Source organism: Heloderma suspectum, chromosome 10 (genome assembly GCF_057233095.1).
Source record: "Heloderma suspectum isolate Gila_16-S chromosome 10, 16-S_ref, whole genome shotgun sequence".
Lineage (NCBI taxonomy): Eukaryota > Metazoa > Chordata > Lepidosauria > Squamata > Helodermatidae > Heloderma > Heloderma suspectum.
Genome location: NC_139467.1, coordinates 8,179,326 through 8,194,718, shown reverse-complemented (window position 1 = coordinate 8,194,718; position 15,393 = coordinate 8,179,326). Strand labels below are relative to the sequence as shown.

Sequence of the window (15,393 nt, the reverse complement as noted above, 5' to 3'; positions counted from 1 at the left end):
TGGGGGGAGGGAATGGGTGGAAAAACGGCAGGTCAATTGAGGTGAACCAGGCTTTTCAGAAGCCATCTTGTGCGCCTTCCATACCAGTCTGGCCCTTTCTGCCTTCTCCCAGAGGGAGACAAGAACGAGAGAAACACAAAATATCGATGCCAGTAAACAAATAAGGCGTGTGATACTTTCACAGATCACAGCAGTTGCTCTCTGCACAAATGTCAGTCGCCTCACGTGTTTCACCTCTAAAACAACATGTAAAGCAACCACCCTTTTACTAACAGTGCCATCCTATACCCACTTTCCTGGGAGTAAGTCCCATTGAATTCAAAGGCACTTACCAGTAGACATGTATAGGATTGCGCTCAAAATTGTATTTGTGGTGTCAAATTCCATGTCATATCCAGGTTCTCTCTGACAAATGGGTTCTTACATATTGCTCTGTACGTGAAATGTCAAAGGCGTGTGGAAATCTAAGCAATCTTGCCATCTTTCATGTTTTGTAACAAGAATAGCACACACCATATCAAGAACACACCGGCTGTAATACTTGTGGCACACTGAAATTTGAGAATCTCAGGACAATTTAAGAAGAGCCATGCTGGATCAGACCAAGGGTCCATCTAGTCCAGTATTCTGTTCACACTGTGGCCAACCAGCTGTTGACCGGGAACCCACAAACAGGGCATGAGTACAACAGCACCCTCTCATCCATGTTCCCCAGGAACTGGTGTACATAGGCTCACTGCCTCTGGTACTGGAGGTAGCACATAGCCATCAACACTAGTAGCCATTGACAGCCTTTTCCTCCAGGAATTTGTCTAACCCTCTTTTAAAGCCATCCAAACTGGTGGCCATCACTACTTCCTGTGCTAGCGAATTCCATTGTTTATGCACTGTGTGAAGAAAGCTTCCTTTTATCTGTCCTGAATCTCCCACCCATCAGCTTCATGGGATGATCCCACTGGGTTCTAGTATTATGAGAGAGGGAGAAAAATGTCTCCCTATCCACATTCTCCACACCATGTATAATTTTGTACACCTCCATCATGTCTTATCTTACCCTCCATTTTTCCAGGCTAAACAATCCCAGCTTTTGTAACCTCTCATAGGGGAGATGCTCCAGCCCTTTGATCATTTTAGTTGTCCTTTTCTGCACCTTTTCCAGCTCTACAATATCATTTTAGATGTGGTGACCAGAACTGTACACAGTATTGCAAGTGTGAATTTACACAGACTAGGCATAAAGGAATTATGTACATACCTTCAAATATTTCTTGTCATTGCATATATAAGCAATAACTCCTTGTTCACAACTTTACAAGCTCATACCACACCAGATCTCATGGGTCTCACAAGTTTCTTATAAGTTATTCATGGGAACTTACCACAACTTCCAGACCAAGGAAATCCTAAACGGCCCATGCCATTTGTAAAAGAGTCAGGACAAAAAGTCATACACAGTAAGGATTTTGCTAGTTCAAACATTTATAACTAAGCATGTTTCCTCAGAAATAAGTTCACTGGGCCCAACTTCCTAGTAAGTGTTCTTGGGATTGAAACCTCACTGTCATTTACTCTGCAGTGTACGATTTTTGAAACACTTTATATCAATAGTAAACAATTGTGACTACTCAACCTTCAACTGTACTGCTGGCTGTTTCAGCCTTTGCAAATGTTAACTATGGGACTTATTTTAAGTAAACATGGGTAGGATTGGGTTGCCACAGATTTGTGTTTAGTGGTGACATGGAGTTGGGCTTTCTTTGCAGTGGCACCTCCTCTGTGGAATGATCTCTCCTCTGAGGGGCATCAGGCTTCAACACTGTAGCATTTATGTGTTTATTGAAAACACACCTGTTTACTTTGGCTTGCCCCCAGCCATGAACTATCTTTGTACTAGCATCATATTTTGTGTGTGTAGTTTTTGTTTTTATTCTTTTGTAAATCGCTTCAAAATTCATTTCAAATGAGAAGCGGTATATAAATATTGCTAATAAAAAATAAATATTGCTAATAAAAATAAATCAACCCTGACTGCTCATTGGAAGGACAGATACTGAAGCTGAAGCTCAAATATTTTGGCCACCTAATGCGAAGAGAAAATTCCCTGATGCTGGGAAAGATTGAAGGCAAAAGGAGAAGGGGACGGCAGAGGATGAGATGGCTAGATAGCATCACCAATGCAATGAATATGAACTTGAGCACACTCCGGGAGAGAGTGGAGGACAGAAAGGCCTGGCATGCTATGGTCCATGGGGTCATGAAGAGTTAACGACTGAACAACAACAATAAAAAATAAATTCTATGCCAGTTTACTAGGGAGTAAGTCCCATTTAATTCAGAGGGACATTTCTGATTAAATACGTTTAGGACTGCACTACACAACATTCTTCAGTTTGGCAAGCAACTCAATGTGAGGACCTAAAGGCAGTAAGAATGAACTTCAGAGCAGGAGAAAAGCCCATGCAAATAAGAGGGTGCTGGTCTATTGACTATTATTTACAGAGGAAATGAGGCATGATTCTTTACATTAAATGATCAAGCATGCTTCCTTGCACAGTAAAAACTGTGACTGATTGTTCTACCATCCAGTTCTCTGACTGAGCTGGCAGTGGTGGTCTTGCACATGGTTTTGAATTACTTGTTCTGGGGTATTTTAGATCCATCAAGATCCTTCCAGTTGGAGTGGGTCATGAATTCATTACTTCCATGACAACTACGGGTCTGTCTCAGCTTATATCAGTCCCACTCATGGTACAGAACACACTCTTGACTCGTGTTTGTTGGGCAGGATGATGGTGACTTGTGTGGATTGGGGAGTTTGATATAACTCCTTCAAAATGGATAGATCACTATCTGCTGGGTTTAAACTTGCTGGGACTTCTAACCTCTGCAGGGGAGCGAAGCCTAATAAAATGTTCTACGCTTGGACCAACAGTCCTTGCATTCTGGGGTGAGGGGGTGTCCTATGGTGATCTTGGCAACAGGATCCTACTAGATACCTTATAGACTTCTAGGATGGGGAAATGACCCAAGTAGTTGACATGATTGCCCCCAAATGGCCTCAGCTTCATGGTTTTCTGTGAGTTTGTTGCATCAAAACAGCAGAGATGATTACTACATTGACAGTGGAGAATGACTTGCAACAGATTTGTCTTGTACAAAGGCTAGTGCCCATTTTAGGGCCTACTCCATGGTGGTGGTGAAGAAACCATATGTCTCTGCCACCACTGTATCCATTCAAGTATCAGCAAATGGAGCTGTTCAAAGTACCGATAAGCCTGTTACATCTTGACTTCCACAAGGTTTGGAAGGTGCTCTCAGGTTGTAAAATACTTTCGTTAAAGTCATGTATATCTGATTCAATTGAGATTCCATGTTAAATGTGGCATCTGGACACTGGAACTCCATGAAACCCCCTTCCACAAGTTGCCAGACAAGGACTCAGCATGTCCTTTGCCTTGCAGGAGCCATAGAAGGTTGATGGCAATTGAATGTCAGTTGGGAGAGCAGAGAGGAAATTGGCCTGCTCAAGCCCCTTATAGTATGATCCGACCTCAATCGTACTATAAGCTGTTAGGAGCTTGAGCAGACCAATTTCTTCCCCTCTCCCCCAACTGACACTCAATTGCCATTAATGTTCTATATATAGTGTGCTTAGGTGTGGAGTTCACTACCAGATTAGAGCTCAGCCAGGGCACATTTCAGAAGTGTAACCTCCCCCCACCCCTGAACAACACTATAAGGCTCCTGTTCCAGACTAGCTGGAACCATAAGGAGCAATCCTGTAAAGGACTGGGGATACACTAGTGTTTGGTTGTAGGTCCACACTTATATTGCTCCTAATGCTAAACTCAATTCTTCTCTGTAGGCACCACTTTGCGGATTGCTCTGTATTTGTTCCTATTTGTTATATATTATGAGAAAGATCAAGAGAGTTGACTTGTTAGAAGGTTTAACATAGAGAGGATCATTTCTTAAGAGCAGGGAGGAATACTTAGGGCACAATCCTATGGACTGTGCCTTTGCAACTCAGAAGCTGCCAAACTTGGAGGCTTCTGAGATTTTCTATGCCCTGCTGGGCTGAAACCAGCAGGGCGGGAGAAGTGGTGGAGGTGATCTTTGCCTCCATGCCCTCTGCTCTTCTGAGCTTTTCACTAGACAGGATTTTCAGCCCATCTAGCAAGGGCATTTTGGAGGGGGAGAGAAGATAAATCGTATCCTAGCCTCTCCGGTTTCCTCCCCTCCCAGCCCAACAGAATGCCCACCCCTCCCTCTCCATGGTTGATTTTCCAGCCCTGGAGAGGCAGCTGGCGCAGGTGTCTCCTCATCAGCTGCAATGGGGGGGAATCTCCAAGTCCCCTTTCTGAGGTTGGAGTGCTATTTCCGACCTTGGATGGGGGTTTCCAAGCCATCCTATGGTCCCTGGGATGCTCACCTGGGGACCTTAGGATTGCTTTTGTGACTTTGCTGTAGCATCATCTGTTGTTTAAAATGCCTGTTCTAGTCCTGGATCGGTCACCAGGATAGGACTTAGGCTCCCAGTCTCTACTTCTAACAATTTCCCCAGTCATTTGTGGGACAGGGAGAGGGGAAGAGTTGAACAGTTACCCAGCGTGTAACATAAGAGATACTTTAACGTCTCAGCTAGATGTTAGTTCTAAGTCGGAAGAGCCCACAAAAAACCATTGTGGGCCACAGGAGCTGATCAGTTGTAGTGGTGGCAGTTCTTTTAGGCTTGGCTTGCAAGCTCAAGAATTGATCTCCATATCACTTCTCAGGCTTTTGTAGCAGACTTTCAGAAGCACATTTCATTTTTGCTTACAAGAATACAGCAATTGCCTTACGAGAACACGGCCATTAAACTATACCTCTTAAGAATCCTGACAGCTCCTCTCTTTTAGGAGTAAGCAGAGCCTGAAGAAGCAGGCTTTGGAGCAATAAATTAAGGGGGGGGGGGTAATGCTTATATGAGACCAGTTTCTGCAAGTCCAGACATATGCAAGCATTTAAGCAACACAGAACTCTTAGGCAGGTAGAATACAAAAGGTAACTAGTTTTCTTTTTTTTTGCTTAGACATACTTACAACAGGGATCACACAGGAAGAGCCAGATAAAACAAGTACAGCAACAAAATGTTTAGGACATGTAGCTCTCTGTGTAGCTCATGGTGAATAAATGGGCAGGTGTATATGCAATTGCCTCTGAACTACACAGTCAGGTTGTGCTCTTATGGTAGCTACTTTGCTTCCATTACTTCTAAACTCCACTATTTGTTTCAAATTTTTATGCTGTCTCTTGTTGTCAGGCCCTAAGCTTCTTGACGTGCCTTAAGTCAGCCCCCCACCCTTCTCTCATCATCCTTCTGTTTCACCCTCATGATGAAAATCTTCAACTTTTCAAAGCCTTCTGAACAGGGACCATGCCACCTTTGGATTCATTACAGTATGTAGCATATCCTAAGCTATATTAATTAGTTCTTGGCACTGGCTTCTCCTTGCCCCAGAACACTGGAAAGAGCTGCACTTTACTCCCTTGCAAAGACAGTTTCAAACACAGGAGCCATACATAAGTGGAATAAATTCATATTCTTCTCCATTTACCCCTGCTTCTATTCCCCCCTCCTTCCCCATTTACTTCTATTTCCCTCCCCTTCCTCTGTTGTTACCCTATGTTAAATTTTAGATTGTAAGCTCCTCAGGGCAGGGACTAGTCCTCTAGTACTTTATAAAATATTACACAGATGTTGAATGTTTTTTATGTAATCAGAGGACAGCCACCATTTCCTCAACCCCATCCTGAGGCCTCTTGTCATGTGAAGTGGAACAAGAGCAACTTCATTTGGATGGCTCTGAAGGAACAACTAGGCTGCTTTGTAAGCAGCTTAACTCCCAAGTGATGGCATTCTGTTGTCATGCCAACCACAGGCCAGTGCCTCACATATGCCTTACAGGAGGGTATCCAAGAGCTCCTGCTCAGTATTTAAACCTGAGATTGATCCCTTAAGCATTTTACAATAGGTATAAATTGTGAGCTAAAACTCACACCAAGCTGAGTTAATGAAGAGTTTTGGATAAAACATGCCTTTGAATTTTCTTTTGTTCTGGCAAATCAGCTTTAAATGCTCAATACTAGATGAAGACAACATAAACATAACCTGTGCTCAGACCCTCTTGCTCCAGTCTTTTGCACTCCTATTGACTCAGGACTGCTGATTTTTACCTATCAAGGAGTTGAGACAGGAGGCTCCTCTCTTGTTCTTTCAACAAGGTGGCAAGCCACACTCCCTTAGTCCCATTTATAAACACAATTTCTTAGGATGAATCTCACACACATTAATGCAGATTAGAGTGCCTTTTAAAGAGGGCGGGGGGGAGAAGTGTGCATTTGTAGTTTTCTTCATCCCAGCAACCCTTTCAGGGAAGTTAGGCTCAGATGGTAGTCTTGGGCCTAACTTCCCTGAGTAACATCACTAAGTAAACTTCATGGATGAATAGTCCCTTGAACCTGGCTCTCATTTCAAATGAAAGCATGTAGGTTACAGAATATATTATCCATTTATGCTAGGGGATGGGAGAAGACAGAAAACACAAAACCTCACACAGAAAGAGGTGCAGACATAAAAATCTTGAACATTTAGTATATAAGTGTCAACAGATAAATGGTGGCTTAAGATTCTGTTCGGCCTGGGAAGACAATGAAGAGCCCCAGGTCCAACAAAAGCTAAAATACTGGTGTAAGATGAAGATGGGCTGTGCCTCACTCAACTCTGTATAGTACGTACAATATGCAGGGAACTCAGTGCTTTCACACAGACTACAACATCTTGAAAGAAGTGTTTTATTAAATGCTCACTGGTTTCAACAGCAAAAGTTCAGCAGTCATAAGTGGGAATAGAAGAACCAGAGACTCCTGCAATGTGACAGTTAGGAAGGGTGGGAAGAGAAAAAAAGCATTCTCAAGTTTCATGTTTTAGCATTCTAAAATTGGTTAATCAGAAGGCAAGATTTGGGGAATTGGTCTCTGTCACGTAGCAGAAACATTTGTATGTTGTTTAATGAAAGCTGAAGGCCTTCAAGAGCATACCACAACCTAAGAGTCAAGAAGCAAACATTGGGGTGGGGGGCTCCACTATTCCCATCCTCCACAACGATCCTAGATCGGAGTTACTGCCATTAATATCAAATATTAAAACAAGAACTATAAAGAAGCCAAGATCACATGCAGCACACACTGAATGCACAACACCAAGGTGTTCGGAGTTGCAGCTTTAGTGCCAAGCCCAATTCTGCATACAGGTGTCATAATTCCAGAGCTCAAATTTTCCCATCAGGCTGTGCTCAAACTGGCATCCTACGCAAAGAGTTTTCGGGGAACTGCCACGCGTCAGGTGACATTTCAGCGGCTCCCGTCATCAAGCGCTCGGCCAAGGTGAACAAAACAGATTTTTCTTTGAGCTACCAAACAAGAAAGAGAAACAAGTTGTTACAAGATCTTGCCATTGGAAGGGCAAGTCAGCTGTTGCTTTGCCAAGGGCTCACACACATACACACATACCCTGCCAAGTATACCAAATGCTTTAAGAGCAACTTCTGACCTGCAAGATAGTATTCCCCATCTGCAGAAGTGGACTAGCTGCAGTTACTCAATGGGGAAGTAGTACTCTACACATGCCTAGAAGCATTTCACATGTGCCAGAATCTATCCCCAAATTATGCTCCAGGTCTTGCTTCTACACTAAAGAACATCCTCTTTAGAACAGGGAGTTGCCAAATAATGTTTGTGATCAGTTTTTTACATGAAACTAAAATGCCTCGGAGCTTCATACTCCAAGGCATTTTTATCCTGTGAGTGGCAGGATAAAAGCTTTTTAAAGTGTTTCTTCTAAGCCATTTAAGATTTAGATTTGTATTAGATGTATGAAGTCATTTGGTGTCATCATGTGGAAATTCCCAGTGCCAGTAGTAAGCAGATCCACCACCAGATGGACCTAAATATTACACGAGGATCTACTGACAGTTTTGAGAAAGGCGAACTGAATGTTCTTGGAAGACTTTGGATAAAAGAGCAACTTGACCCCTGTAGGGACCACACTGGATCCAGGAGTCTTGACTACAGATGTTTTAAAGTCAGGCATATTTACAGTCTATTTTTACCTCTGCTACCCACTGAGCTGTTGGTGCATTCTTAAAGACAGCCTTACGCCAAAGCTGCTTTGATTGCCATGGTTATCTTGTGCAGCTTGGCATCATCATCCACAAACCCATCTCCGTTCTGGATGAAAGAAGAGAAATTTAAAATGAGTGCCCGCCCCCTTCACCCTTCAAGGAAACTTTCAGAAGCTACTTGTTTATTTGCCCAGGGAAAAATCACAGTGGTCCCTGGCGGTGCAGGGATAGAACACCGCCACATGGACACAGGGCTGGTACACATTAGCCCTTGCTTGCTGAACCAAGAGACGACTGCAGAGTTTATTTATGCCACTGGCAGAATCCAGGATCTCAATGCAGAATTTTAAGCCTTTCTTAGCATACTCCTAAGTACCACTCCAGGATGGGGCGTGGGCGTGGGCAGGGGGCTGCAGCGTTTAGTTCTTCCCCCATGACAGACTCCCTAAATCTTAGCTGGAGTGTCAGGGAGAAAAGCTATAACCCAATACCCACCCTTGCGCAATATGCTAGTGCACTAGTGTAAGGAGGAGGTTGTTGTTTTAACAGAGGGAATTAAATATGCACTGCCCCCGTCCTCCAGTTGTATGAAGTTGTACAGTCCAGGGAGATACACACATCTTGTAAGGCTGCCAAACTGTGTGTTCTAGTGTCTTAGAATAACCCAACCCACACATTTAACTTGCGTAGCTGCACTCACAAAAACTCTGCTATTCAGTGTCTTGCTGACAAATGCTTCCTAGAAAGGAGAAATGCTGCAGAGCTACTTACCTTTTTGGAGTGCACCAGCTTCCCTGCCACTGTCACTTCAAACCATCCTGTGACCTGAGGAGTCCCTTCACCACTCTAGGTGGAAAGAGGGGGAATGGGGGAAGTCACGTTAAGAAGTCATTCCACATTTTGGAGTCTCCTTGGAAGCAAGTATTCTTCTAGCGTGGACTGAGTTAAGATTTATTTATTTATTTATCTATTGCATTTATATCCCAGCTTTTTTCCTCTTGCAAGGAACCCAAGGTGGCTTATATTATCCTCCTCTCCATTTTATCCACACAACAACAACCCTGTGAGGGAGGTTGAGCTGAGAGTATGCCACTGGCCCAAAGTCACCCAGGGAGCTTCCATGGCCGAGTGGGGACTAGAACCCGGATCTCCTGGCTCTCAGTCCAACGCTCTAGCCACTACACCATGCATTGCTATTGTGATTCTACCTGAAAATTACTATTGGCTGAAATCAGAAATGGATGGGCTCTTCCTTCCTTGCTGAATTCACAACTTTGGAAGAATGGCTGTAAACAGTTTTTAGGGAAGGACCATAGCTCAGCGATAAGAGCACCTGCTTTGCATGCAGAAAGTTCAAGGTTCAACCCCCGGCATCTCCAGTAGGAAGGATCAGGTAGTAGGTGACAGGAAATACTGTCAGTCAGAGTACACAACACTGGGGTAGATGGACAAGCAGTGGTATAAAGCAGCACCCTATGTTCCGAGGGGATGCATGTGCAGGGCCAGGTACATTCCATTCACAAAACTACTGACCAGACTTGCCAAGTCTTATGGCTACCCTGCAAGAACAAGACGTATGCTTTAGGACACACTCCACTACCCTGGGCCTGCAAGTTGCAGGGGATGATTGGTAGAGGTGGGATCTTCTCCATGAGGACCCTTGATGAAAGCTGTCAAGACACCTAGTGTTCCCCCAACACAGTTTGAAAGCTACTGGTTTAGAAAACATGCGAGTCGTTTCTACAAGGCAGGTTACACATTCATTTGGGCAGATTTTTAGCCTGCACGTTGCCTTTTTGTGGGGGACAAGGCCTCAGGCGGCCTTACATTAAGTGTGAACAGGTTCACACGATCAGGGAGGGAAAATAAGACACAGTGGCTTATTTTCCCTCCCCGCAAGTGCCACCCGCGAACTGCCTAATTAGCATAATTATCCTCGCCAGGCGCAGGTTGTTGTGACATCCAAACCCGGTGAGGGTGGGTGGCTGGGGTGGTTTACAAAGCACCCTGAAACCCATGGTTTGTTCTAGGGTTGCAGGGTGATTTGTAAACCACCCCAGCCACCCGCCCTCACCAGGTTTGGATGCTGAGACAACCCGCACCTGGCAAGGGTAATTGTGCTAATTAGGTGGCTCACAACCGGCACATACAGGGAGGGAAAATAAGCCATCGTGGCTTATTTCCTCTCCATGATTGTGTGAACTCACCCTGTGTCTTGCATTTCATACCAAGTGGCAACCTAAATGTCTAATTCCTTCCCTCCTGCCTGCAGCAATGCCACAGTTCTCCACATGTTCAAGAATCACATGATGCTGCAGAGAACCAAGAAGACTGGAGTCAATAGCAACTGGATATACTCACAATCTCCAGCTTGCCCGGAAACTCCTTTTCGAGTTCCTTCTTGAGCCGCTGATACTACAAGAAAGAAAGACAGGGAGGGAGTTCAGAAACAGCCAAGCATAGCTGTGATTCTTAAGAGAAATAAAGGCTCTCCCTAAAGAGGCATGAACAGCTGTTCATCTTCTCCCTCGATCCAGAATTCAGATTTTTGAGGAGGGCCTTTGGCTTGACGACTGCACTAATGGACATTGCTGTTGCAAGGGTGTCAGATAAGTTGCCACGTGCAATATGTTTTTTGGGTTCTTTTTAACCACACTACAGACTGGGATGTTGAGTATTTTTACTACCAGTCAGGCAGAAGAATCAGCTTACCTTGGGACTGTATCCTCAGGCCCCACTACAAGAAAAATAAAAACAGACATTACTGCAATGTATTATTTACAGTAATCAAGGATTTTGCCATCTCACCCCAGTACAAGAACAGCAGCCTACAGTACACCATTTGGTACAGTGCCAGACCACCTGCAAGAAGCCAAGTCACCCTCTATTGAAGGAGAAAGACAGTAGTCAGAAGCAGTTCCGCCTCACCCCTCCAACCCATGTTCTGCAATCAAATGGGGCCTGGAGAATAACCCTTTTAAGGAGGGGAGGAATGGTGCCATCCTGCTGTTGGGCCTATGAAGGTTTTAGTGTAGAGCTAGGAAATGTGTGGCCATCCAGATGCTGCTGGACTGAAACAGCCCTAGCCAGCATAGCCAATGGGGAAAGATGTTGGGATGTGCAGTCTAAGACTTCTGGATAGCCACATTCCCTATCCCTGTTTTGGTGTATTGCTTACAACTCTTCTACCCTGTCATATAACAAGATATGTATGTATTTACCCCAAATACGTATTGCTTGATTTAGGGGTAGCTTTCATTGAACAAAATGTGAAATTTTGGGAGACAGATGCTCAGATTCCCACATCCTACTGGGGACGTATTTTACCCGTGTGTTTGTGTGTATGTATATATATGTATACACACACACACACACAGTAATGACTATTCCTCCTAGACCTTGGCCATGAAAGATTTACCCATTTTCCCCATAACTGGAAGAGAGATCCAAAAGTTAACTTGCCTCGTCCAGAAAGGTGAGGACAGGCTCCCACTCAATTTGGTCCCATTAAAGGCCTACTGTTGAATGTATTTTTCCTATATTATTAATACAGGCCATTTTATAACTGAATGGGATAGCTGCTATACATATGAACGGTTCAGACAGGTGCAAATAATTATAGAAGGTTACATGGCCTAAATGTTGTGTCAAATATCCTGCTGAATGAACTGGAAGATTGGGAAGAAGCAAAGCATCACACTAGCAGGGGTGGGAAAAAAGCTGGTTTCCAAAAAGGACAGAGCACCACATTCAAAGTTTTGCCCTATAACATCCAACATCCAAATAGGTACAGAAAACAGGTCTGTGTGTCTGCGGCATGTGTCACTTTGTCTTCAGCTTTGGCTTGATAAAACGGGGAGAGAATTTGAAATTCCTTGACATTACCATTGCTTCTACCACAAACAGAAGCCTCTGTGCAATGTATACTATGAGTATACTTTTACAAGAATTAAGCCAAACCTAAATGGTCATATAAGACCCAAGCAACCTGTATGGGAAAACAAGAATGCCTTTCAGCACTCTAATTTTTTGATGAACAATATAGCTAAAAAAATAATAATGATGCCATGTGTTTTCCTCCCTTAATTAACCAACAATTTGCTGCAGTGCATACTGGGCCTTTTTGAGTATTCAACTCCTGATTGGGGGTTGCTACCTAACCTCTGAACTTGGACATGTGTTTGATTAACTCATAGTGTCCAGGTTCAGACGGAATGGAATGTGCCACAGCAAATGTGATGAATCCACAATTTGCCACCGCTACATGCAAACCAGGTCTATGTAGATAATGGCCCTGATGTCTTTAACTCAAATAGGGCTCAGATTACTACTGGTAATGTAGCAATTTCCATAAGCAAGGAGTTCATATAAAACTAACAAAGACAAGGGAAAGGGACAAGATGTAATTAGACCCTGCAGAGCCAAAATACAGAACAGGATCCCAACTTTAAATATTTGTGGAACCAATTTAATTTAATGCCTATCTTAGCAGGGTCATGCATCTGCCCTCAGCTTGATTTTCACTAGATTAGTCAACTGTTTTTTAGTCTCTCTAAGTACAAAGACAGGAGATAGGATACGCCCTTGATCAAGAATCATGGGAAAGGCTCTTGCTCAGACGCCTTATGAGGAGCAATAGGGCATATGATATGGTCTTCTCTAGAGGCAACCCCCAAATCAATTCCCAAACTCTTTCTTTTCTTCATTGCAGGGCAAACCTAAGGAGCACAAATAGGACTCCCTTCTACGAAGGACAAGCTGCATAAGGAACTTCTTTGATTTTGGTTCGTGTAACAGACTTTTCCTGGAAACTCTCCAGCTTGAGTTTCATGGAGAATGTTTACTGTATTCATAGAGCCACCACATAAGACAAGTTCTCTGGGCAGCTCACAAAACTACAACATTAAAATATGATATAAAACAACAGAAGCTATTTTAAAAAAACAATTAAAACACACAGATTTTAAAGTTTCAGGCACAATCCTATGCATGTTTAGGCAGAAAAAAGTCCTACAGCTCCCAGCATTCCCCACCCAGCCATGCTGGCTGGAGATTACTGGGAATTGTAGGATTTTTTTCTGTCTGATCATGCATAGGATTGCACCCTTAGAGGCTCAGACAAAATGTAAATTATTTAAAACAAGGCCTTCACATGGTGCCAAAGAGACCACAAAGATAGCATCAAGCAAACCTCTCTGGGAAGGCACTTCCATAACCAGAATGCCACTACTGAAAAGGCCCTCTCTCTAACAGTTCCCAGCCTCACTCCATCTGGCAGGGGCAGTTGTAGCACTGTACTTCAGAAAACATGGTCCCAAACTGTGTATGGCTTTCAAGGTTAAAAATCAGCATTTAGATTAAGCCTGGAAATTACCTGTTGGTGGGTGACTTTAGGAGAAAGATCTTACAGAAACTATTTTCTCTATTAAGCCAGAAACCATAAAGTCAAAGATTATCTGCAGGCATGGAAACAGTTCAGAGTAGAGCACCCATTTTTCCAGAAGGGTATCATCTGTATGAACTGGACTGTGCTCAGTGGGCATTTTCATGAAGTTCCCTCCCTTAAGAAAAGAGGTTGCAAAATCGTGAGATTGCAACAAAAAAAAAACCCTTAAAAGCAGATATGCTTGAATCCCAGCTTGTTATTTACTCAGCTCAAAGAGTGGAGCTCAAATGCACTCAAAGGGTATTACACACACACTAATACAGGTAGCTGTGTTGGTAAATTATGGGGAGAGTCCAAGTTCTACAGTACAGTAGTACCTTTCTCAGGATCAACCAAAATATCACAGATTCATGAGCAGGCTTTTCGCTTTTCACCCTGTTTAACTTTAAAGCTTGCTCACGAGTTTACACTGGTTTGGCTGGCCTTAATAAAAGGTATTCCCATATTGTAGGTAAAGGATATGTCCTCTACTGTCCATTATAAGAGTCGGTGTGGTGTAGTGGCTAGAGTGTTGGACTGGGAGTCGGGAGATCCGGCTTCTAGTCCCCTCTCAGCCACGGAAACTCATTGGGTGACTTTGGACCCGTCACAGACTCTCAGCCCAACCCACATCACAGGGTGATTGTTGTGAGGATAAAATGGAGGAGGAGGAAGACTATATACGCCACCTTGGGTTCCTTAAGGAGGAAAAATGGTGGGATATAAATGTAATAAATAAATAAATATAAGAACCCAAGTAAGCACAAAAATTTCAAGTTAGTTAAGTACTACAAAGTTCCATTTTTCAAAAAGTTATGGCCCGTACATCCAAGAGAGTACAGCTCAGATTTTAGAGGGGCAGCTATGTTAGTTTTATTGCAAGACTTATTTTTGTTGTAAAAAGGACTAACAGATTTTTAAAAAAACAAACACAGAGGGGAAAAAAAGCAGTAGGACCCAAAGGCTATAAAATGCCAGATACAGTCTCTGACATAGTTCTCTATAACCAATATAGACATAAATGGAGGGCATAACATTTCATGCACCTGAGGACGGGGAGCTCTACTCTATGAAAGCTTATGCCATAATACACCCGTTGGCCTTTAAAAGATCCCACAAGTCTTGCCTGTTCTCAGTTGTCCCCAAGGCTGTAGGCAGAGAACCAGACTAGAACTTGCCCCACGCGTTGCTCTGACATTTTTATTGTTGCTACAGAAACAGTAACAAAAACACCGGCGACGACTTGTATAAGGGTAGCTGTTTTAAGGGCGCAATCCTATGCATGTTTAGACAGAAAAGGGGGAGTTGTAGGGCTTTTTTTCCTGCCTAAACATCCACAGAATTGCGCCCTTAAATCTGTTTATCAGCAAACAGAGTCAGTCTTGTAGAACTTAAAAGATGAACCAATTTGTTATAGCATCGGGTTGCGTGAACTAGATGCAGGACCAAGAGTACGATACACGCCAATAAAGCTCGCGTCACGACGCATTTGTTAGTCTTTCGGGTACAACAAGGCTCTTTGTTGCTTCAGAGGAAGAAGAGTTTATCATCGCTAAACCAGGGAAAGGAAAGCGGGGAAAGGAACTCAGCGGCTGTAGCATCAACAAGAACTGCATTTGTTTCCTGCCAGGTTTTCTTACCAATAAACCACCTTGATTTTGAGAGGCATGGTGCCGGCTTTGTCCGGGAGTTACAGCGGCCGCAGACTGCCCACTTCGCAAGGGCGTCGGAACGTTCAGGCCTCCAATGTTCCAATTTGGAACCTTCCAACAAGAATGCTTTAACCTGACGTTCGGGCGACACTCT

General features: G+C 43.6%; 1 protein-coding gene across 1 annotated transcript; it reads right to left on the bottom strand.

The window, feature by feature from the left end:
• Window positions 1–6,818: 6,818 nt before the first annotated feature.
• SELENOW (selenoprotein W) lies at window positions 6,819–15,340 on the bottom strand. The gene is made up of 6 exons (XM_084814939.1): window positions 15,228–15,340; window positions 10,875–10,899; window positions 10,524–10,577; window positions 8,934–9,008; window positions 8,151–8,268; window positions 6,819–7,451 (listed from the first exon to the last, which is right to left on the bottom strand). Exons 1-5 carry the CDS (start codon window positions 15,254–15,256, stop codon window positions 8,194–8,196), a joined length of 258 nt encoding a protein of 85 aa, XP_084671065.1. The 5' UTR covers window positions 15,257–15,340; the 3' UTR covers window positions 6,819–7,451; window positions 8,151–8,193.
• Between the last annotated feature and the right edge of the window lie 53 nt (window positions 15,341–15,393).